Below are 23,111 nucleotides of genomic sequence, written 5' to 3' on the forward strand. Positions count from 1 at the left end.
AAGAAGGAGAAACAGAGGGAAGTCTTTTACAGCCCGCGCGCAGTACTCCGTACAACTATCAAACCACTGATCCTCGCTTATATGGACTTACACTTACCTATTATAGCTTAGCCTGCCTGTCATATGTCCCACAGTGGATCAGTTGTCGATTGGTGTGGTCCACCTTTCGCGAAAGGCCATGTACTCCGTACAGTCGCTCTGCCCAGAGCGCCCCTATGGATACTGTCGCCAAGAAGGACATACTATTCAAGCCTGCCCAACGTGCCCAGTCTGTTCATATTATGGACAGAAAGGGCATGGCATCAAATTTCCAGGAGCTAAATGGAACAAATTATTACTGGAACTATCATTAATGCCACAAGGGCCCAGATTAGGAAGATCAAAAAATTTTTAGGGGCCTTTCCCAAGCCAGTTGCATCCTACCATAACCGAGGAAATAAGCCTTAGTACATCAGCTGTAGTAAGTTTTAGTATCGAAAGTAAGTTGATTTCTTAGGAGATATAAATATCCGGGAAGTTTATGTGAAGCTTGTATAAAGCGGGTCTATATCCACGCACCAAGACCGCTGTCTATGCTATGGGCCAATGCTGGAAGGCAGTGCGATTGTGGCAGGGTTCGAGAGTACTCAGAACGTTACATTCGACCAGCGACCACTCTTGGGTCTACAAATAATTACTCTCTACGGCGTGTATGCTTATTGGCTGCAGGTTACGTGACCAAGGCGAGAAGAAAATCGGTGAGAGTCGGGAGGAGAGAAAGATTGGATATCTCTTAGTTCTAGTCTTAGGCCAATGTATATAATAAATCAAACTCAATTTGCTTTCTTTCGTTGCTTCTTCTAGACTCGTCATGAATATATGTCTGACTTGGTCTTCATTATAATACAGCTGCGTTTGCCAACGTATGGAAGATATATGAAGGTCGATAAATCGATAAATGGGTATATACAATCCGAAGGGGACGGATGGAACATGGGGCATGGTAAGTACCTATTGTACCAGTAGTCGTGGGATAAGGTGGTCAGGTACGTAAGTCGTGTGGGCAAATGGGCAAGAACCCGAGGTGACAAGGTAACCAAGCCTAAAGCTTGGCCTTTTCGCTGAAACGAGGCGCCTGGAGAGGGTCGTAGGCCCGCAATGTTAACGTATCCGACGGCACGGCCGCACTGTGACCGGCGACGAGACCGCGCACGTCCAGCATACTGGGGTTAAGATCGGCGATAGTGCGGGCTCCAATCAGCCGCATGTTCATTTCCATCTCATCCTTGAGGAGCTGGATGGCGCGGTCCACGCCATCCTGGCCGTACGTCGACATGGCGTACAGGAAGGGGCGACCGATGCCGACGCCCTTGGCGCCGAGGCAGAGTGCCTTCAGGATATCAGTGGCACGACGGACGCCGCCGTCAATGAAGATCTCGATCTTGTCCTCCCAGCCGCGCTCACGCAGGACGGGCATGACTTCGGCGAGGACCTCAATGGCGGAGCGCGCGAAGTCGAGTTGGCGACCGCCGTGGTTGGAGAGAACGACACCGTGCACGCCCATCTCGACGGCACGAAGAACGTCCTCAACGCACTGCACGCCCTTCAGCACGATTGGCATCTTAGTAATGGACTGGAACCAGGGGATGTCCTTCCAAGAGAGGGAGGGGTCGATGAACGAGGAGATGGCGCGCGCGGCGCCCTGGGACCGGTCGACCGAGTCACCGCCCGAGGCCTGCACACTGGATCCGACGTCCGAGAATTTCGACCGCATGTCCTTTTCGCGACGGCCCAGCTGGGGCGCATCGACGGTAATAAAGAGTCCCTTGCAGCCGCGCGCCTCGGCGTGCTCAACGATACCCTTGGTGATGCTGCGGTCCTTGTTGACATACAGCTGCAACCATTGCACTTGATCACCTTGCTTGGCGTCCACGATCTCGTCGAACGAGCAGGATGCGAGAGTAGGGATCATCTGAATGACCTCGTGGTTGTGAGCGGCTCGCGTCAATACCACCTCACCCTCCGGGTTGCCGAGTTTGCCCAAGGCAGTCGCAGTGACGTAGAAGGGGATAGAGGATTTGGAGCCAAGCATTGTGGTCGAGAAGTCGACGTTCTCAACGTCAACTAGGATTCGAGGTCGGAACCAAATCTTGTGAAAAGCGGAATGGTTTTCGCGCATAGTCTGGGGAAGAGGTCCACGTTAGCATATCCCAATGGCTGGAAGGTCTTTTTGACAAATAACCAACTGTCACGTACAATCTCATCATCTGCGCCACTGGAGTAGTAGGCCCACGCCGTCTTCTTCATCACGCTGCGTGCGACCGACTCGAAATCCATCAGGTTGTAGCATGCTGCTAGCGGAGGCATGAGTTTGACCCGGTCTTGACGTTCTACCTCCTCCGGATCCGCCGCCTTCTCCTCCTGTTCGACGGTGTTCATGTCGACTTCACCCAGGTGTTTTGAGTGATCGAGATACTTGTCCAGGGTGTCCGGGGGGTGGATTGGGTCGAATTCTTCGGTCGCATCTTTGCCGGCATACTTGAGGATGATTTTTTGGCCACCGGGGTGCTCTATAACAGCTGTCAGTGACCATTGCCGGGGAGAATGGAAGCTTCCGCCGATTCAAGACATACCGGGGAGGAAATCGGTCACGTCGTAGGCCTTCCCATGAACAATCACCCAGCACGAGTCACGGGAGTTGTGCTGGGCAATATCAGCACCGGTGAGCTTGCCTTTACTCATGGCTGCGGTCAAGAGGTAAAGGAGGATAGATGACAGAGAAAAAAGTTGGCAGGAAAGACTGACGGGTGGGAGATTGCAACGAGCTCGGGAAGTTATTTAAAGGAAGACCGGGAGAAAGGAAAAAAAGGCAGAGAGCAGAGCGCAGAGAGACCTCGGGGTAATAGACAGCGAGCGAATTGGGGCCGGCCGAGCAGAAATCGGGCGACAGTCGTTGGCTGCGGATTGCGGGGGAGTCGGGTCATCCTGGCCCTCTCGGCCGACTGGACGATATGGATTGAGGATTCATCTGCATCATGATTCATGAATTCATTATTCCCCAGAGGTGGAACCCGGACGGAGGATCCGTCGATCCGGTCAGCTGACCAGGTCACGTGCACCGGTCCCCTGACGGTCCCCGGGACGCGTTCATCTTGTCGCCGGGATCCATCATCCATCATCCATCATCCATCATCCATCAGCCAAAGGAGCGACCGTCGATTCTGGTGATTATGGCGCACCCAAACTATAGTACCAAACCACGTCAATCCCGACCGTTGAACGCGCGCCACCGCATCCACAATGGCGACACAACAGCCGCCAAGACATGGACCACGTAGCCCCGACGAACCATTTGTCCAGACGGGACGTTTATTCTACGACTCGGTACACCGTAGCCTTGGTCGCTGGCCATATAACTGAGGGCGTTGGTTCTCCCCTTGCCAAATGGTTCCTCACAAGGGGAGAAACCGCGAAGGAATTGCGGCGATGAGGTGGCTGGGTTGAGGGTGATAACTATACCAACGACGTGCCTATTCAGACCGCTTTTTTATCTTCAGACATCTATTCATAGTCTAATCGACTAACAATCTAGCCTATTCTGATTAAATCAACGCATACCGGCGGAGCAGTTCGCTGGTTAGAGTGGAACTAGCTCTACGGATTAATCAAGAAAAAAAAGAAGACGGCGCGTCGCTCGCCCGTGAGCCACTGAGTCCCCATTAGCCTGCATCCATATTCAAATCTACAAGCACTCTCGCTGCGACAGATTAGAGCAAGTTAGCTCGTCGCGGACAGACCACCTGGAGCAGACCCAACTTTACTACCTATCTTAGCCCCTCCGTCAATCTCGACATGATGCCATTCATACCCTTTCTCCTCGTACTAGCTGGCCTGACGATCTTCTTCTCGCGACGAAAATATAAAACCATCGAGCAGAGCTACGAGGACTCCCCTTGCGTTGTGGTGAAGGGGCACACATATTCTGACAGTGTTGAGGAGATCCAGTTACAGGCGCTACCTGTGACCAGACCGAGTAAGGTTGAGAATGTACGATGTGCGTGCATCATTGGGGCGGGATATGTAGGTGAGTCTTTGCTTCTCCTCTTCTTGGTGACTTTCTTCATGTTGGTCAACGAACGCATAGGTGGATGGGCTGATTCATCAAGCACAGGCACGTTGACGGGTCTCGTACTGGCGTCGCAGAACCCACATGTCCAGTTCTACATCGTCGACAGCGACGAACGGCTCATTTCCGCGTGGAATTCAGATAGAGTTCCCATCTCCGAGCCAGGTGTAGAAGAGCTTCTATTCGAAGATGCAGAAATCGCATCGCCGCAGGCACAGACTTCGATGGAGCCGGAATCAGAGTTCGGCGAGTTCGTATCGCAGCTTCCTAGGGTTAGGAAGTTACATAATGTGACTTTCTCGACGAATATGCATGCGGGCATTACGCCGGCTGATTTGGTTTTTCTGTGTCTCGAAACGAGGGTTGGAACTGATGTACGCTTGCTTCCCTTACTTTCTCACGAGCCCCCCCCCCCTCGGAATAGTACAGATACTGATCGAAACTAGATCGAGGAAACGACAGTAGACCTCACACATCTGGAATCCGCTCTCCTTGCCATCGCGCAAGTCTCCACCGGCCATAAAATCATCGTGCAAAAGACCACCGCACCATGCGGCATCGTCCCACGAATCAAGAAAGTGGTACGTCGCAGTAGTAACTTCCATCACTTCTCATTGTTTAACGGAACCCCCCAGCTGAAAGAAACCGCCTCACCCTCTGCCACCTTTGATGTCCTCTCCAATCCCGACTTCATAGTCCCCGGCTCCGCGCTCCGCGACCTCCTATACCCGCCGCGAATCGTAATCGGACACATCTACTCGTCAGACATGTCACCGGAGGCCATTACGGCCCTGAAACGACTCTACACGCCTTTCATCCCGGAGGATCGGATCCTAACCATGGACGCATGGTCTTCGGAACTAGCCAAAATTGCAGCGAACGCGTTCCTAGCACAACAGATTAGCAGTCTCAATTCACTGAGCGTGCTGTGCGAGTCGACAAATGCGGATATGGACCACGTCACGAGGGTGCTGGGGCTGAGTCAGCGAGCAGGATTCGGGCTAGGAGTGTTGCAGACGGATGTGATGTGTCTGGTGTATCTGGCGAGGGAGCTGGGGGTTCCCGAGGTGGCGGAGTACTGGGCATCCGTGGTGCGGATGAATGGATTTCAGAGGGAATGGGTGGCTCGGAGGCTCACGAGAAGAATTGGGGAAGGAGAAGAGAGATGCGTTGCGGTTTTGGGAGTCGGATCGAAGGGGAACTTGGAAGATTTGACTGCAGGAATGGGACTGGTGCGAGCATTGACTGCGACACGGGTGAGAGTCCATGTTTTTGATCCGCATCTTGACGGAAGACAGATAGAAGGTGGACTAGCTAGTGCTGGAGTGAGGAGAGAGTTGGTTACAGTAGCGGACTCGGTGGAGACGGCATGTTTGGGATGTCATGCTGTAGTGGTCCATACGGATTGGAGCGAGTTCAGCCATGAGAGCGTGCGCTGGCAGGGTATTGCACATCAGATGCAGCAGCCGAAAGTCCTCCTGGACCTGCGAGAAGCGTTCGACCGGTTCCAGATGCAGCAGTGGGGTTTTAACATGCTCCAGCTCGGAGCCAGGGAGTTGCATTAGCAGGAGAAATTATATAGAGCTATCTGTGTACTTGTACCCACTGAAATTTCCATCCTCCCACCGCGCCATCATTTCTGGATGATCCATTATAGCTCTGCTGACTGATCTTCTCTAGACGAGCAGTAAGGACGCTCATTCAAAGGGTCCCTCCCATATACTGCAGGGGAAAGTGGGCTGTCCGAGTGGATCCTCTTCTTGGGTTACATTTGAACTGGGATGACTTCCTTCCTATCTTTGTTTGTTTGTTGGTTACCGCCGGTGGGGGGAAAGAGTCCCCCTATGAGGCTGGCTACACCATCATACAGAGGACACCATACCTAGTTATCTGGGTTGTCTGAGTCAGTTGGGGGCGAGGAGAGCAGCGAAATACCTCCGTCACCCCCACCTCACGGCCGGCAAAAGTACTCACTCACTACTTCCATCTTCCCTCTTCCACGTCCACCATGTCTGACTCCTACGATTACATCCTCATTGGAGGAGGCCTGACCGGCTGTGCTTTGGCCGGTCGACTATCAGAGAAGCACGAGTCGCTCCGCATCCTGATCATCGAGGCTGGCCCCCGATCATCCTCTCACCAGCACCCCGTTGGCGTGCTTCGCCGCTCCCCTTTCCCCGTTGGATTGGGACTACTCCACTGTGCCGCAAAAGCATCTCAACAAACGTGATAGCTACAATAGTGCCGGCAGGGCCCTGGGGGGAGGTACCTCCGTCAACTACGGCACCTGGACCCGGGACAATTCCGCGGACTACAACCTCTGGGCCAAGCTCGTTGGAGACTCGAGCTGGAGCTACGACGGCCTTCTCCCTTACTTCAAGCAGACCGAGACGCACTACACTACGATGCCGATGTCGATCCGGCCATCCACGGCACTAGCGGTCCGATTCATAATATGATTGTCGCCCGTACCAGCCCGGACCGCAAGTATCCGCTGAAGGAGCCGATCCGTTCTGCATGGAAACGCATTGGTGTCAAGTATATTACAGACGCCAACGATGGGAGCCCCCTGGGGCTCGCCGACTTCGGAGAGAATTGGCGGGATGGACAGCGTCAACTTGCCAGTAACGCATACGGTCTGTCGGGGCGTCGGAGCGTCTCTATTATAACCGACACGCTGGTGGCGAAGGTGATCCTCCAAGAGCAAGATGGCCAGCAGGTCGTGACCGGGGTGAAAGTGGCAACTGGAGAGGAATACCATGCCTCCAAAGAAGTGATCATTTCCGCTGGAGCATACCGGACCCCCCAGGTGCTCATGCTCTCTGGGATCGGACCGGCGGAAGAGCTGGCGGCACACAACATCCCACAGTTGTTTAATGCGCCAGAGGTCGGTCGCAAATTCCATGATCACTTCTGCTACCCCCAATGGTGGAAACTGCGTCATCCCGAACAGGGCCTCTCGATGGGAACTCCGCTTTGGCAGAGCCCAGCATATGGCATGGGAGTACCCTACGATTGGAATGTGACCTTGCAAACCCCGTCGGACAAGTTGACACCGGCATTGCAGGCCGATGATGGACAAGATCCCCAGGACCATCCGTACTTGGATCCAACATTCGCTCACTCCGAGGTTCTGGTCATCTATGCGCCGATGAGTCAAGCCGTAGCCGGGTTTGAGACACCTATGGATGGCACGCACATCAGCACTGCTGTTCTCTTGATGGCCCCTGCAACACGCGGTCAAATCACCCTCTCGGATGCTGACCCGGCGAGCCCTCCTGTAATTGACCCGAATTACTACTCGAAAGAAGTGGATCGAGCGATTGTGAGGGACGGAATTCGAACGGTGGCCAAGCTTCTTCTCGATACTCCCGAAGGTAAGGAGATAGTAGATCATGAAGTCCCCCGACCAGAGAATCAACTTATGAGACCCGATTCTACCGACGAGGAGATTGACGAGAACGTCCGGCGTGGAGGAATCACGTTCTTTCATCCAAGAGGATCGGCAGCTATGGGACAAGTGGTCGACACTCAACTGCGGGTCAAGGGCGTCAAAGGCCTGCGAGTCGCGGATGCCAGCGTACTCCCCGTTCCCATCACCGGGCATTACCAGGCCGTCCTGTATGCGCTGGCTGAGAAAGCGGCGGACCTGATTTCAGGCTAGAATGTGTTGTAATCAACTATTCCCCAGAGGCAGAATCATATTACGTATAAGAACACGGTTAAATATCGTGATGATTTTTGTAATATCTCCTCAACCCTGCAAGCATAAGCAAGCACTTCAATGGCTTGGTCCATGGGAAATGAACTCGCCGGTTTGGTTTCGGCCTGCCCCTTCCTTCTGGTCTCATGTACTTCGAGTGCTGCACATCTTAATGACCTGGGCGAAACCCACTAGGGGAAGGATCTGGTGGGGGCAGTCCCTCAAACGGACCGATAAACCAGGAATGAACGGAGATGATGGCCTTTTTCATTTCCAGCTCGTGCACGCTAAGGGGGCCGACTTTCTCTTTCTCCCTGCACGAAGGTACTAACTAACTACTAGTACTACTTATACTTTACAAATGAATGGAGTCTATCAATCTCTTCGGTGCTGATCCTCTCTTCCCCAGACTTCGTCCGCATTAGCCTTTCCTCTGGTCTCCGGTACCCATCCGTAGATGAATCCTCCAAGGATCAGGGCCATCGCGGCAAAGATCCCATAGATCTTACCGCGACCTCCTAACGCATCGTTCAGCATCGGGAAAAATAGGGCCACAATAAACGTTGCGATCCAGTTAGCTGCTAGGGCCCAGCTTTGCGCAGCTCCAACCGCTTCTGGCCCAACCAGCTCGGAAGCCAGGATAAATGGGACCGGACCCAGACCAACAGCGAAGCTAGAAACAAACAGCAGAACAGCAATCACCGATACGGTTTTCAGGTGGAAATAGATCCCCAAGGCGAGCAGTATAGAATTACATCCCATTCCACTGATACTCAGCAGAAGGCAGGATCGCCGACCGATCTTATCGGGCAGCGGCGAACAGGCAAGGGTGATGATCAGGTTGATCGCCGAAACGATTACTGTCAGCAGGGCTGCGGTGGTGGGAAGAATGGTTTGCAATAACGACACGCTGTACATGATGATACTGTTGACGCCTGTAAGCTGCTGGGTTACCATGACCCCGACGACGGCAACAATGGCAGGACGGTATCGAGGGTTCGTCACGGCATTCAGGATGGTGACCGGGGGCTGCTTTGGAGGGATGTTGGCAGACGGGGGCATTAGCAGTGATTGCTCCTCTCCAGATCCAGAGTCACCCCCCGAATTTCGCCATCCTTCAATCTCTTCAACAATGTCCGCATCCTTGCCGCGTATTCTCTGCAGAACCTGTCTGGCTCTATCCGCCCTTTGGTGCTCTGCCAGCCAGATGGGACTCTCCGGCACCAAGAACAGTCCAAGAAGCTGACAACACCCGATGAAGCCTGCGACCGCCAGGATAACCCTCCATTTGCCTCCCTCACTGAGGAAATAACCAAGGGACTGGGTCGAGAGGATGCCAACATTGGTCATGATTTGGGTAAATGCACCGAAGAATCCTTTTGCGTTTGGGGGAGCAATCTCCGACACGTAGATCGGTCCAACCACTATGGCGGCACCCGATCCCACGCCAGATAGCAATCTTCCCAATGCCAAGACGGATATCGTCGGGGCAAGCGTCTCCGCGATAGGGCCGAGTATGAAGAAAATAGTCGTCGCTCGTAGCGCCACTAGGCGACCATGCTTTGTTGAGACGGGCCCTGCCAGCAAGGCTCCTAGAAGCCCCCCTAGAGTGTAGATAGAGGATACAAGACCGAATTGGGACGGGTTCATCGGGATACATTGTGGTAGACCATGCGATATGGGCTTCGCGGAGGAATGGATGCTCTTTCGCTCGCAGGTAACCACAGCTTGGGGGGCATTAAGCTCGGCCTGTTATGAAAGAAGTACAGTACACTCGTCAGCAGGGGTCGGACCACACAGGATCGTGACGCTCGGGTAGAGATACCAAGTGATATCCGAACTGCAGCGGACCTAAGGTGGCGATCAACACCAGGTAGATCAGGAACGGGGTCACCGCAGAACGGATTGAATTGTTGGAAGCCATACTGTGGCGGATAGATGGAATCAGGAGATGACCATATGACGTTGGCCGCGGAGCGCCAGGGGAGGGGACCCGTGCCTCAGGTGCCCCAGGCACCCAGGCATCAAGGCACTACCAGCAGGCACCAATCGCAGGCACCAATCGCAGGCACCAATCACGGGACGCAGGCTGATCAGCCGCCTGGGATAAGCCTCCTTATGTCCTCGTTCCTCATGAGTGCAAGGGGCCTCCCTACACTGTCGTGCTCTTACCCCGCCTAGGTATGTGCCTAGTCGGCCGTGCTTTAAACATGGACATAATCCTCCGCGGGCGTCTTCGCATCCCGCCACCTGTCCACACCCATCTATATATCTCTCACCCTCTTATCTACCATACCTACCCACACACCTACTGCCTCAGCTAGATTTTACTGCTGTCCCTCGCCATGTCGCTCTCTCTCCGCTTAACTGAAGATTCCACCGGCACGCAGGACCGTCTCTTTCAACACCTCAATGAGTATCTGCAGTCCGACGGATCGGGTTCCGCAGCCACCACGGCGCAGCGCATCGACGAGGAGAAATCGTCCCTGGTACCCACCGACCCGGGCGCATTCTGTCAAGACACGTGGCTGGTTGTCCAGCAGTTGATCGACCAGATTCCTCAGGATCATCCCTATCAGGATCGATTGGTCGAGGTGATCGAGGCGTTGACGAGGTTGCCTTCCACGGAGATTAAGATCTGGGGGGTGCGTAGTTGATCTATTTCTCAACGGCACTGTGATGAACCACTAATGCGTCGCAAACAGGAAACTTCCCGCCTGTGGGCGGATCTCCCTCTCTTGGGACCTCAGATGCGTGACCATTGGAACCGTACACAGGCCCCGCTCCCGACACTTTTCTTGCCCCTCTGACAGTGAAATAAGTGCTAATGCCCCCCTTAGCCCCGGAATACAACGTAAAGAAAGCCGATTCCTGGCCCGAAAAGGCCCGGAAATGGGTGCGCCTGAACGCGTTCGCCGCTCGACTGTTGAACCTCGAGCCGGTTACTTGGGGCAATTTCGGACTCTGGACGATGCGCGATATTTTGGAGAACGAGATATCGGGACCAGAGTTCGAGAACGGTATCGAGGCAGTGGCGGTCTGGATCAAGTACGCCGGAAAGCTCATCTATGAGACGTCCAAGGCGGTCGAGCTACCAGAGGAAAGGATGTTTAAGCCGGGGCCCTTGTATTCCGGCCCGTCCAAGTACTGCCTAGAAAGATGGGTGTTCTGGAAGGATCGGCTGGGGGTTATTGGAGTGCAGGGAGGCGAGACGGCAACTAGGGCCCAGGAGACGAAGAGGATCATGGAGGAGATTGAGGCTTGAGAGATGTTTGTTTCCTACGAAGCGTCCTTTGAGAAACCCATAGGTATTCTGAATTTATGAATATCTTATATTGACCCAAGTACAGGGGTTGAATGCTTAAACCTGAAACACCGGTGTTTTCTTTCATCTCTCATTAATCATACCAAATGGCATTCATTCCGAATCCCTTCTCCGGAATATCCACGCGCGCCACGCGCGCCAGCCTCTCGTCGCGGAATCGGTACATCTCCACGAACCCAAGCTGGTCGTCGCACAGTGCCAGCCACTCGTCGCTAAAATCGCATGGGCTGACGGCGTTCGAGTGCCCGCCGCTAGTTGAGGTGGGGTTAATAAAAAGCTGCCGTTCGATGTTGCCGTTCGGACCGAGCTTGAAGGCCGTGATGTATCCCGTCACGTCGAAGTGGTTGCTGCGCGTCGTGGCGAAGAGGTATTCTCCGCTGCGGGCCGTGAAGGTGACGTCGCCACGGTACTTATTACGAGGGGGGAGGCCTTGTCGATCATCGTTAGCCCCGTCAATCGGATTGGCTGGAGAGACAAAACAGTAGACTCACCTGCGGGTAGCAAGGGGTACGTAATATGTGTAAACACAGGGACATGGGTTCGCTCATCGATCACATATACCGCTAAACGGTTTCCCGCCTCCATCAGCGCATAGAGATACTTTCCGCTCGGGTGCATCTCAACCCAGCGCGGGTGGTCGTCCGGCGAAGGTGCCTCGAGACAATCGACCAGCGTCAGTTGCCCTGTCGCGTCCTTCTTATGCGTCCAGATTTTGTTGGCTTGGAGATCGGCCGAGTAGAGATACGTCTCTGTCGGATCGAATACCATCCCGTGAATGCCCGTGTTGGGCTCGTATTCGTAGTTCTGTACGTTTTGCGCCAGTCGCCCGTCGGACTCGACCGAGAAAACGTTTCCGTAGCCTGCGTATTTGTAAAACGGGTTACCGTAGACGTTGTATGGGGGTTTATGGGCGGCTAGGACGAAGATGGCGCGCGTGTTGGTATCGGCGCTGGGGGCGAGCTCTGCGTGAAGATGGCGATTGAATTAGGCAGGTTGACTCAACGAAATGCAGCAGGATGGGACGCGTACCGTGGCCAGCGACAGGGTGTGAGACCTGATGAACAATATCGGTAGGACTGTTCACCGCAAAACTGTTCCATTTCTTCATAGCGGCGCCGTAGATGGCTTTTTTATCGTGCTGCGGGGCGCGAGCTTAAGCAATTCATCCAGAAGTTTGGGTTCAACAAAAGTCCAAACCTACCGAGAATGTCATCCACGAGATAGGCTCGGCCTCTGGGATATCGGTCTTCTTGACCAATTCCAGCGTGAGGGCCTCATCGTCAAATGCGACGGTGTAGATACGGCCTGGCGGGGTCCAGGTACCGACCATCAGATGGTGCTTCATGTTGGGAGGAAGGGAGCGAGAGAAGGCGCGCTTGGCGGATAGAGAGCGAGGAATTGAGGTCGAGGGAAGTTTCGATCCGGAGAGGAGAGTGCGGGAGAAGTTGGAAGAAAGAAGCATGGTTTTGGGTTCCCCGGAGAGAGAGGGAAAACCGGGGAACCCACTGTAGGAGCCGGAGGAGATGAAGGGAAGAAGGGAAGAACCAACAGCCGAAGTCAATCCCGTTCTCGGAATGCGGGGGTCGGCATCCGCTCCGGCAGTCGATACGCGCCTGAGGCACCAGTCCCGCGGGGCGACACGTGATTGGCTGTCGCCAGCGGATATGCTTATTGCCGCGCGGATCGGACTTTACCCGAAAACCCTTCATATACTCCGTGCCGAGTAACTACTCCATAGATAAATGCCACAACAATGCAGTTACTTCTGGAAGATCGTTAGGATCATAGTGTACTAAAATCTTCACTCCTCCACCCCTCCAAATACTGCTTCGCCCAGCGAGTTCGTAATCTGAATCACGAGGAAGCGTCTCAATTAGCCGCAGCCATTATTCACTAATTGACTTGGTGGCCCCACCAAGCTTATTTCAGCCGTTGGACCCGAATTCAGATCTGATCCAAGCACTCAAAACAAGAATACTATCTCCTTACCCTACATTCGACTCCACCAGATCGAAAAAAGCTTGTTCCTTTACCTACTTGATAGATGTCGGTGGGGCAAAGAAAGAAAGGAGAAAAGGCTCCGAAATTCAGAGTAACTAGTCAATCAGTGAAATCACAGAGGTGAGCAAGAACTGTGAACAAAAAGAAAAACCACAATATAAATTGTCCACCTATCGTAGCTAGCTCGTCTCATGAGGGGAGAGTTAACACATACACCGCAATCAGATCAAATGGTACTGGTGAAGTACACTTCCTGCACCTAACTCACGCACTGGTATCCTTGAAGCGCTCAACCTAGTTCCAGTACATAGGTATGTACCTATACGTACTTGATTTTCTAGGACGACCGTAGTCTTCCTCTTCAGGACACCGCCGCTTTACTGAGGGCGCTCAGGGGTCTGCTCAGTGAGTATTTCATGTCACGGATCACTGCTCCCTGAGCACTTAGTGCTTACTCAGTAAACAGTTACGTGTAACTAGTTACTCACTGAGCCGCTTATCCTCATTTATTTTGTGCGGGTAATTTGACAACTACGTTCGATAACTTCTTTTAGAGTTATCTAAGCCCGCACAAATGTCCGCTCAGTATAACGTAACTAGGAGTCGATGGGATTCAGCTCGCCCCCTGTTGGTACAATCAAGCAAAACGAATTCTGAGGGCAATAACGACGCATCTTGAGGGCAGTGTCGGAAGAAGGTATAAAAGTATAACTCTCCTCCTTTAAGTAGGTTATCTGGCATGCAATCACAATGTCCCTCCAAAATTTATCCTCTAATTTCGTTTTTTCAGAGACAAATCTCCCTTAGTTCTGTGTGCTCCGTTTTCCCGGCCACCAGCAAGGCAATGGGCAGAAAGAGCTTCTTCCAGAATGCAAAAAACCGGCAGAAATGCCTTGAGCATTATGCAGCAAATGGCTATGTTTCAAGAGCTTATATCGAGGAGGATACTATACGCAAAAAGCATGATCGCACCGATAAAGTCAAACAGCTGCAAAAGGAGTATGAAGAGCTTTACAAGGCGTAAGTTATCTCTTAACTACATTTTGCCCTGAGGCATACTGAACTTAAAACATTTGATATTTGGTACACTATAAATACGAGTGGGCTAGTTACAAATTAAAATGCAGCTGTTCCGCTCCCAATCTTGTCGTTATCAAAGATTTTATTCGTCGCAATGTCCGCTCTGTTTAGGGCAGCAGCCGGTTCAGTGATATAAAACGGCCGACTGTTAGGACTATATTAGCATGTGCCGAAATATTTTTTAGTAGTTTCGAGGAAGTAACTGGCAGCACTATTAAAGAAGATAATTGTACTGAAATATATACCCTAGTTCATAAAAGACACACTTTGCTAACAAAACTGAAGTGAATTAAAAAAGGCTTAACAGAAGAAGGGAAAATTGAGAACGTAAAGAAGAAGAAATTGACCTTACGAAAAACGACTACAAAGACTTGGTGACTTCGATGTAGACACGTGATTACCCTGTCTTCGTCCATAGACTTCTTAAAGTTTTAATGTTGTTTGCACTGCAGGTATTTCTCTTCACAGGCGCAAGAATTGGGCCTTCATTTCAGATGGCAAACACAAAGATCAGAGGGGCCTTTGATTCCAGGTAAATTTCTCCACCCAATATATACCTCTTCCTAAATCTTTGACTGGTTGCAGCATCTTGAACTGGTGTTATTTCGCAGCCCAAACCCAGACGAACCTTGAAAGATAGGGTTTCGAATCAACCAGCAATAGTTAAAAAAGCACAGAAATTCAAAATATACAGTATACGTATACCCATTTTGCAGAACACGCATGTTTACTACCACATAGAACGTCCTTTAATCTAACAAACTCGTTTAGATTCGGTATTGGAATCCGGGACGATAACAGACTGCAATTTGCTTCAGGTCTTCTGCTGCTTGTTATTGCTATAAGGCACGGAGCTCTTTACGGTATCGACACTTTGGATAATATAGCGGAGTACGATTTCCGTTATAGACCGAGAACCGAAATCCTACTGCGCTGGAAGACAGAAGCTCTCGAAGTACCAGTATTTCGAAATGTCACAGCCTAAGGCCCACAAGAGGTACCCCTGACGAAAGAGAGGTTCTGTTACTTTCTTCGTAACATTTTTATTGCCGCGGGTTATTCTAACCAGCCCACAATCCATGATATCCGTCGAGAGCTGGGGAAGAAGATCGAAGGTTAGTACTGCCCCTGATCAGCTTAACAGCCGAAGTGTACGTTCTGACATTCAACAGCCAGGCATAGCTCTGCGCCGGTATCGCAGATATATGCCCATCGATCTGCATCAATCTATCCGGAACATTATCTAGCGCATTGTTCGTCTATTGATACAGTTAGTGATGTTTTTGATGAGCCGAACGAGACCTATCACATAGAATACTGGCAAGGTTATAGACAATTCCGGGAGGTTGGATTGCCTACTACTATACCAGCTGAGAAAGAGAAAACCATCCTGAAAAACCCGGAGCTTGTTAAACTAAAGTCTCGCGTTCAGGATCTACTTGAAAAAGGGGACCTTACAGCCGCAGAATCCGTAAATAAAGAGCATAAGAGGAAATACGTTCGTCTCCGTCTTGATAAGTTGTCCCGCCATTATGGCGAATAGTTTCGAGAGAGAAGAGACCGGCGAGTCCTCAATAGAGGAAAGGGTAATCCGGAATGTATCGAGAATCACACATGTACGCGAGCTCTGGCCCTTATTATGCCCGAGCTAGAGTTCCTAGGTGCGACACTGTCTTCCGCAGAGCCACTTTCATTTGATCAAATGCTCCTATTCGCGGAAAATATGCTGGTACAGAGCTGTCGTAATTATGATGTTATCTATCTGCTCAACGAGGCACCGGTCGATGGCCGTTACCCTATCGTGTCATGGCGGGTAGATGTTTAGCAGTAAGTTCCTATCTGACACTATATCGAGAACGGAGTGCTGAAAACTGCAGATTTAAAAAGCGGAAAAGAAGTCTACACATAAAAAGGCTTGTGTTATGTGATCGTTTTGGATCACATATGACGCGTCAATTTGTCGAATTTTGTGAGAAGAATAATATTAATTTGTTCTTCTTACTCTCACATACTAGTCATATACTACAGCCTCTCGATGTTGGAGTGTTTAGTGTTTATAAACACTGGCATAGTGAGGCTGTCGAGGCCGCAACAATGACTGGATGCCGCAAATTTTCAAAGGATGAATTCCTACATTCAATAGGGGAAATTTGTCGAAAAACCTTCAAGCCGCATAAAATTAAGCTTGGATTTAAATTAACAGGCCTTTGGCCTATTAATTCCAAGTTTATTACTGATGAATTGGAGTTATATGACCCCTATCATGACAATATACCGCGGCCGGATACACGATCAACAACGTCACAAAGCACCGAGTTTAGCACTCCAAAAACCGCTGAAAAAGTGAGAAGAATAAGCCTACGGCTTAGTCAATACGATTCTACAACTCAGCGTTTAAAGGATGGGTTAACAAAGCTTGCAAAAGGTGCTGAAACGCAGGCTACTTTGGCTCTTCAGCTACAGATGGAATTTGATCGAACACAAGCTATTATGGGAGCTCGCCACGCCCGGTATAATACATCTCGTCGTCATGCACAGATTACCGGTATTATAAGTTCAAACCAGATGAAAGAAATGAAGCGAAAAGAATATAAACTGAGCGAAAAGGCCGATCAAGAAAAAACGAGACGGAAATGGAAGAAGGTGTTAGTCGAAATCAGGAAGCATAGAAGGGCCAAAAAACGCAGTGTAAAATAAATTGCTTTTGTATATCAGTAGTAAATTGACTAATTCATCTATATCTCTTATTAAATTAATTATTTTACTATCTGAAGGTGTAGTAAATTGAGGTTAAAGTAAAAGGTAAGAAAAAAGTTGCATATGGGTGGCGGACCCTCGCTTGCGAGGGTCCGTATTTTTTGAAAAAAAAAAAATTACAGGGGCCGGTTAGATCGCGCGGACTATGACGAGCTGAGCATGCAGCGTTACCTGCGCCAAGGTGTTTACAGTGTTTGTAGTGTTTGCACTATTTATCCCACGCAGTAGGTTTGTTTACTGCTTCATGCAGTAGAATAGTTGTCTTCTTCTTTTTCCTTCTTCAACCTAGTGTTCTCGTAAATAACCTGCAATAAGAGTCAGTTCTTCATTCCTGAGGTTGTCACACTATGATCCTACGGAGCCGTTCCTAGAAGATGTTATTGTTAAAGAGGTTTTTGAACCGCTTTAGGAAGTTGGAGATTGTTTATTAGAGAGTTTTCTGTCTTAGGAGACCCTTCTCTTGTTCTCTGATAATTTAGATGATGAAATTGAAGAGATTAGAAGAGATGAAGAGGTTGGAGGTTAGTGTGGAGTAGAGAAAGCCTTGTGGTTAATATGGCTAGGTGATCTTACCTATGCTGAAGTCACTCCTGATCCTCTACTGCAGCAGACTTTATCTCGCCCCCCTGAACCCGCAAAAGGTGATTTTAAATTATCGGGGAACGGGGGAAGCGTCTCCTGACGCAGGAAACTCTCTGGTAAGCGATCTCCAACTTCCTGAGGCGAGTTCAGGAACCTCTTTGACGATGACAGAATTAAGAACCGGAATTCTCAATGTACTACAACTACCTAGAAACGCAAGTTGAATGACATATGTATGATGAAGACAGCTGTATTCAGGAAGGTGGTGGTGGAGGCCAGACCTCAGCTAAATACAGTGTGGGCTACGTGAGCAGGCATAAGGCATACAACCAAGCCTCCAACATGTATCTTTAACATACATGTATGCGAAAAAGCACTAAAGCGAATGGAACTTGAAGCAAACATGAATAAAAGAAGTCTGGAACCCGACAAAATCAAAAAAAAAATGGCTGCCGTTTGAAGATACCAACACCTCCCTCTCGCTAGTCCTTCTCCCCTTCTTCCTTCGACCCTTTTTTCTTCGACTTGGGAATATTCGAGTCTAGCTCTGCGAATAGTTGTAAGAACCGAAATATCTGCCAATAATTGTAAGGGTTTACTTACCATTGTCTGAAGACGCATTAGACTTCTCACTAGTGTAATGGGTACAGATTGATCCCGTGATGGAGCTCGAATTTGATCCAAACACAGAGTCATGCTCTAGGCATGTGCTGCAACGCACCAAAGCGTAACGCCCCTGGGTGTTGCTTTTTTCGGGGGATGCGACTTTCCACAATTGTACGTCTGGTGGCTCAACATGGGCTCAGGCATAAATTATTCGCTGTTAGCTAACTTGCCATTATTCATAGATACAATATTTACTCGACTCAACTCATCCTGCTTAATTCTTCGCGATGACCTCTTTCGAGCCCTACCCGCTGACCGAGCTCGACCACCTTTTGATGCTAGCATACGTCTATTTGTTTCTCACATTCAATACATCCAACACCGAAGATAACATATCGCGCCTAAAAAATGGAGCGTCGCGCCTCATCCAAGAATGGCCCTTTCTGGCCAGCACAATAGCAAAGCCTGGACAGGAGCGCCCGCACCAAAAAGCGTATCAAGTCCAACCACCTTCCAAATCCGAGCTCCAAGCCAATCCAATCCTGCACATCAAGTTCCATCGCGTACCTGTCTCGGTGATGAAACAGGTCGAAGAAACCCCGGAGCAGTTAATCCCGATCAAGCCCCGATCGCCGACCCCTTATCCGGCGCCCGCGCGACGGTTCCAAGCCAACATCATGACCGACGGTATCATATTGGCAGCTTCTTGGCATCACCGCTTCATGGACACTTTTGGGTGTCACGCTGTTTTCGATGGTCTGGCACACTTTTGTCGGGGAGGTGGTTCTTATGTTACGTTCGACATTGCTCGCTACTGCAAAAGGTTATTCGCCACCAAATCAAGAACTTTGGCGGAATGGCGAAGAGCCCTGCCGCTTTTGCAGATGCGTATGTGTCTGCCTACGCGACAAGCCATTATCGAGAAAACCAAGTGTTGCGGGGCTATGTGCTCTGTTTTCGAAAGATACAGACGCCCAAGGAGATGTGTAACTCTCGACTTGCGGAACTCGGCCAGTCGCGCCAAATCGAGCTGACCTGCGACGATATTGTCACGGCCTTGATGTGGCTTGCTGCTGCTAATGAACGCAATCGCGCCTTTTCAATCCCTCGCTCATCGCTTATGCGATATGCCAATGCGCGGAACTTGCTGGAGCCGTGTATTCCGAGTGCCTTTTTTGGGAATGCAGTCGCGGTATCACGGTCTTACTGCAATGTGCACGAGCTACAGTCCGCGACTGAAACCCCAAATATCTCAGGATGCGAAGCCATTCCAGGTTTGACCCAGGAAGCAATAAACGCCTTGTCACGCGTGGCCTGGCTCGGTCGCTCAGCAAATAGAAGCATAGACGCGAGCCATGTGGGGGATCTTCTCGCGACATTTCGGGCGTCTCACGACTGGGACTCGTTGAATATTGCCCCTGCCGACGTGCCTGTATCGAGCATACGGAAGATTGCTTTTTACGGTCTCGATTTCGGGCAGTCATTTGGCCCTGTGAAGGACGTCGATCCCTTGGAATTCAACCTGCAAGGACAGTGTGTCATTGGTCCTGCAAGATATCGTGGTTCAGACACACCCTGGGAGATTCGCATGGCTTTCCCCAAGGAAGTCACTCAACATTTGGAAACGGATCCTCTGTTGTTGTGGGCGAGAATCGAAGAGAAACCAAAACTTTAAGTTACTATCTTCAAATTTTGTTAATGTAACCGTATTGATCTAACCAAATATCAACTTAGAAGCAATGCAATCGGATTGCAGTCGCTAGTTCTGCAAAGATGTCCAATAGCCAGGTCTAGCAAAGAAAGCCCCAGCAATACATATGTTTAAAATATCTCCGCAAATATTCCCAGAAGCAAATCTGTATCTCAAAAAGCCCATCCGATAGAAGGGGATATTTCGATATCATGTATCCCATGGCGCTCTGGAAGCCTGGCAAATTATCCCCCACCGCTGCAACGCTCAGGCTGTGCATCAGAACTGGCTGTGTCGGGTATACCTTAATAGTAGCTGATACCACAACGCCGTAGGTGCCACCACCTCCACCTCGTAAAGCCATAAAGAGATCCGTATGCTGACACTCGTTGGCTATGACGGTCTCTCCAGATGCTAGAACGACCTTATATTCGAGGACCTGGTCTGTTCCCAAGCCAAATTCGTTGGATGTCAAACCATGGCCACCGCCTTGCAAGTAGCCACCAATCGTACCGACGGACTGGCTATCGTTAGCTTATTTTATCATATTACGGAGGATATACACACCTTGTCGCTACCGCCAACTGCAATAACACTATGCTCGGCTGCCTTGGCATAGACCTCTTGCCAAACGTATCCGCCGCCCACAGTAAGAGCACTCCCAGTCCAGTTGGACTTGCACTTGGTCGATGAGTTATATTGCTGATGGAAATGGATTCCATCTCTGATATGCTTAATCCAGATAGATAGACTGCGTCAGCCCATGCGGTAAATGGGCTGGATCGGATGGTCAGGTATGAAAGACTAATTTCTACCAGGGGATGCAGTTTCTCTTAGGCTGAGGGCATTTATGGAATTCTTCTTAAATTCGTAACATAACAGAGCTTCTGTCCGTTAACTCTTTTGATTGAAGTACTTCTAGACACATTGAATATTCTCATACTAGAAATCGAATCAATGTTTCACCGTGGCCAAGCGGCTGTTCAGTTTGAACATTTTGTGGGGATTGTTATCAGACTCGCTCGGGTCCAGGAAATCAAGCTTTACGCGATGTTCAAATACCAAGCAATAGGCCGATCCACCAAGGTGAAACATTCCAAGCTGCTGTCCCTTCTGCACCTGCTGGGTTTTGTAAACTGTAATTTCGCAGCTTGAAATCTCGTTCATCCCGATCGCAATGAAGCATACCAGTCCGATAGCCGGGTTGTCCGCCTCAATGAAAATAAGCGCTCTCGTAGCAACAGAGGCCAGATAAAACTGAGAAAGGTTCGGACCCGACGGATCAGGGTTCGGAAATAGATTCGATCGGACATTGGAGTAGTATGTGCCTGGAATATGCACTATTTTCTTCACTGTCCCTGCGATCGGAGAATGCCAGCGGTGATAGCAGGCCGAGCTCAGCCAACCTTGATAGACGGTGCCGTTAAAGAACCGGGAGCTGTACGAGTCGGAGTCCATCATATCGATTATAGAGTATGGCTGGGATTTGAGCCAAAAGGTGTCGCGATCTTTGACCCTTTGCACTACTCCCTGCTTGCCGGCTTCGCAGGCATTGACGATCACATCGGGGTCTTGGTCTTCATGGCTCACATCGCGGACACCCGTACAAAACTCGCGGGTGAAAAACTTGTCCCAGCTGGGAAACCCCCAGGTAGGAGAGCTGGGATCACATTTATAAAGCTGCTCGATGGGGGAGCTGCGTGGCCACTGGGCATAGTCCTTCATGATATTTTGGTAATTAGTGCTGAACCAATTCTTGTCGTTGTCCTTCTCGTGATTTATGTATTTGGTAGACTTGGGGTCGTATTTGAGAAAGTCGCCCCATCTATCGATAATCTTCTTCAACTTTTCATTCACGTGCTTATTCAGGAAGAACACATAGCCGCTTGTCGTATTCGCTGGCCAGTTGAGCACGGCATTGAAAGGTACAGTAATCGCGCTCAAACCCGCTTCGGTCGCACGCACATACGGCGGAGAGGTCAAGATCTCATTGAAGACTTTCAGCGTTTGGTCAAAGTCCTTGACGTCGTATGTCGCATCGCCTTCCACGCGAGGGATTTCCTCAAACATTTTTTTCGCAAGAACCTTGAGGGCAGGGTCATCTTGCACAAGACTTTGGAAGTCCTTAATCACAGGATCAAGCTCTTTGGGGTCGCTCTCAGCTTGTTTTATGAGAATCCTGAGCCACTTGCAGACTTCTTCGGGCGAAGGCAGCCAGTCTCCGAATCGGGAATCTTTATTGCCCGTTTGAGTTGCTGAGTCGGACATTTTCAGGAACAATCAGGGGTTTCTATTACAAAGAAAGTAATGGGAAAGCCAGTGAGAACACTCTCGTGAAGTCGATTAAGTTATTTCAGAAACGGGGGGGACACATTAACAAGGAACAACCGTCTTCCAAATATTCATGTTAAAATTCATCTCTATGAAGACCCCTCATTTATAACATCTTCTTTTTAGGTTACATTTCCCTTTTAATGGGAGATTTTTGTTCTGTAACGCACGATGCCCAATGCGACAATTGACCCTGCCACTAAAGAATCGATGACAGCTCCACTTCTCCGGGCGCGGTATATTCGGTCTTTCTAGGCACATCGTAACATACTAATGCAACGGTAGCCTATCCACAATTAAGGTACGGCCCTTCCCAAGTTCCTGTTCCGAGTGGGCCCTGAGAAAACGGTCCGGGCTCTCTCCGAGTCGGCATGGTTTAAACCAGCTACACTTGCAAAGTAGCATTGGGGCTATACTCGTCACACACTTGCTCTGTCTTACGTCAATCATAACTAGACAGTTGTTCAGGTGTAACTTCGTTCATGGGTATGTAGTACTGGTGGTTAAGGAAATCCTGTGTGTATCTTGCTCGGTGGAAATTTGAAATGATACGAGTTCACCAAAACGCATATAAAGTCTACTAGGACTAAGCCCATCCTCATAAAATTTATCGGAATCAACCCACCATTCAGTCTAAAACTTTAGTTCATGTCGTACAACCTGTCAAGATGCAGCTTTTGAATTTGCCCTATTTAATTCTTGTGGCTACAATTGGAAGGAGTGTTGAGGCCAAGATAGTAAGATTTCCTATATCTACTATCATTTACGCGTATGCTATAACAGGTATCGTCAACTAACTTGTATTCAAGGCCTCTTTCACTTCTGCGCTTAACTGTGTAGGTACATTGACCTCCATCCAATGGTCCGATTGTACTGCAAAGTCAGTTTATACCTATCATTCTGCTCTCTACAGGCTGAGCTCATGCTCATC

General features: G+C 50.1%; 9 protein-coding genes across 9 annotated transcripts; 5 read left to right on the forward strand and 4 right to left on the reverse strand.

Moving 5' to 3' along the window:
• Positions 1–1,081: 1,081 nt before the first annotated feature.
• Positions 1,082–2,721, reverse strand: KD926_001993 (L-lactate dehydrogenase (cytochrome); the record flags this gene model as incomplete). Its single annotated transcript, XM_053096941.1, has 3 exons — positions 1,082–2,161; positions 2,236–2,549; positions 2,613–2,721. The coding sequence occupies 3 exons, from the start codon at positions 2,719–2,721 to the stop codon at positions 1,082–1,084; spliced, it is 1,503 nt and encodes a 500-aa protein (XP_052959150.1).
• Positions 2,722–3,831: 1,110 nt separating this feature from the next.
• ugd2 (putative UDP-glucose dehydrogenase Ugd1) lies at positions 3,832–5,670 on the forward strand (the record flags this gene model as incomplete). The annotated part of the gene is made up of 3 exons (XM_053096942.1): positions 3,832–4,479; positions 4,552–4,686; positions 4,741–5,670. 3 exons carry the CDS (start codon positions 3,832–3,834, stop codon positions 5,668–5,670), a joined length of 1,713 nt encoding a protein of 570 aa, XP_052959151.1.
• Positions 5,671–6,113: 443 nt separating this feature from the next.
• KD926_001995 (GMC family oxidoreductase) lies at positions 6,114–7,769 on the forward strand (the record flags this gene model as incomplete). The annotated part of the gene is made up of 2 exons (XM_053096943.1): positions 6,114–6,254; positions 6,348–7,769. 2 exons carry the CDS (start codon positions 6,114–6,116, stop codon positions 7,767–7,769), a joined length of 1,563 nt encoding a protein of 520 aa, XP_052959152.1.
• A 414-nt stretch (positions 7,770–8,183) lies between these two features.
• Positions 8,184–9,732, reverse strand: KD926_001996 (putative MFS glucose transporter; the record flags this gene model as incomplete). The annotated part of the gene is made up of 2 exons (XM_053096944.1): positions 8,184–9,557; positions 9,634–9,732. The coding sequence occupies 2 exons, from the start codon at positions 9,730–9,732 to the stop codon at positions 8,184–8,186; spliced, it is 1,473 nt and encodes a 490-aa protein (XP_052959153.1).
• A 421-nt stretch (positions 9,733–10,153) lies between these two features.
• Positions 10,154–11,073, forward strand: KD926_001997 (DUF3632 domain-containing protein; the record flags this gene model as incomplete). The annotated part of the gene is made up of 3 exons (XM_053096945.1): positions 10,154–10,453; positions 10,514–10,577; positions 10,649–11,073. 3 exons carry the CDS (start codon positions 10,154–10,156, stop codon positions 11,071–11,073), a joined length of 789 nt encoding a protein of 262 aa, XP_052959154.1.
• A 133-nt stretch (positions 11,074–11,206) lies between these two features.
• KD926_001998 (lactonase family protein) lies at positions 11,207–12,595 on the reverse strand (the record flags this gene model as incomplete). Its single annotated transcript, XM_053096946.1, has 4 exons — positions 11,207–11,562; positions 11,625–12,095; positions 12,163–12,271; positions 12,335–12,595. The coding sequence occupies 4 exons, from the start codon at positions 12,593–12,595 to the stop codon at positions 11,207–11,209; spliced, it is 1,197 nt and encodes a 398-aa protein (XP_052959155.1).
• A 1,383-nt stretch (positions 12,596–13,978) lies between these two features.
• Positions 13,979–15,199, forward strand: KD926_001999 (uncharacterized protein; the record flags this gene model as incomplete). The annotated part of the gene is made up of 2 exons (XM_053096947.1): positions 13,979–14,154; positions 14,986–15,199. The coding sequence occupies 2 exons, from the start codon at positions 13,979–13,981 to the stop codon at positions 15,197–15,199; spliced, it is 390 nt and encodes a 129-aa protein (XP_052959156.1).
• Positions 15,200–18,446: 3,247 nt separating this feature from the next.
• KD926_002000 (uncharacterized protein) lies at positions 18,447–19,834 on the forward strand (the record flags this gene model as incomplete). The annotated part of the gene is made up of 2 exons (XM_053096948.1): positions 18,447–18,950; positions 19,004–19,834. 2 exons carry the CDS (start codon positions 18,447–18,449, stop codon positions 19,832–19,834), a joined length of 1,335 nt encoding a protein of 444 aa, XP_052959157.1.
• Positions 19,835–19,889: 55 nt separating this feature from the next.
• Positions 19,890–22,117, reverse strand: KD926_002001 (phosphatidylserine decarboxylase family protein; the record flags this gene model as incomplete). The annotated part of the gene is made up of 4 exons (XM_053096950.1): positions 19,890–19,949; positions 20,154–20,369; positions 20,417–20,530; positions 20,912–22,117. The coding sequence occupies 4 exons, from the start codon at positions 22,115–22,117 to the stop codon at positions 19,890–19,892; spliced, it is 1,596 nt and encodes a 531-aa protein (XP_052959158.1).
• Between the last annotated feature and the right edge of the window lie 994 nt (positions 22,118–23,111).

The sequence above is a fragment of the Aspergillus affinis genome, assembly GCF_023601865.1.
Source record: "Aspergillus affinis strain CMG 70 chromosome Unknown NODE_13_length_462506_cov_86_819959, whole genome shotgun sequence".
NCBI classification, from domain to species: Eukaryota; Fungi; Ascomycota; class Eurotiomycetes; order Eurotiales; family Aspergillaceae; genus Aspergillus; species Aspergillus affinis.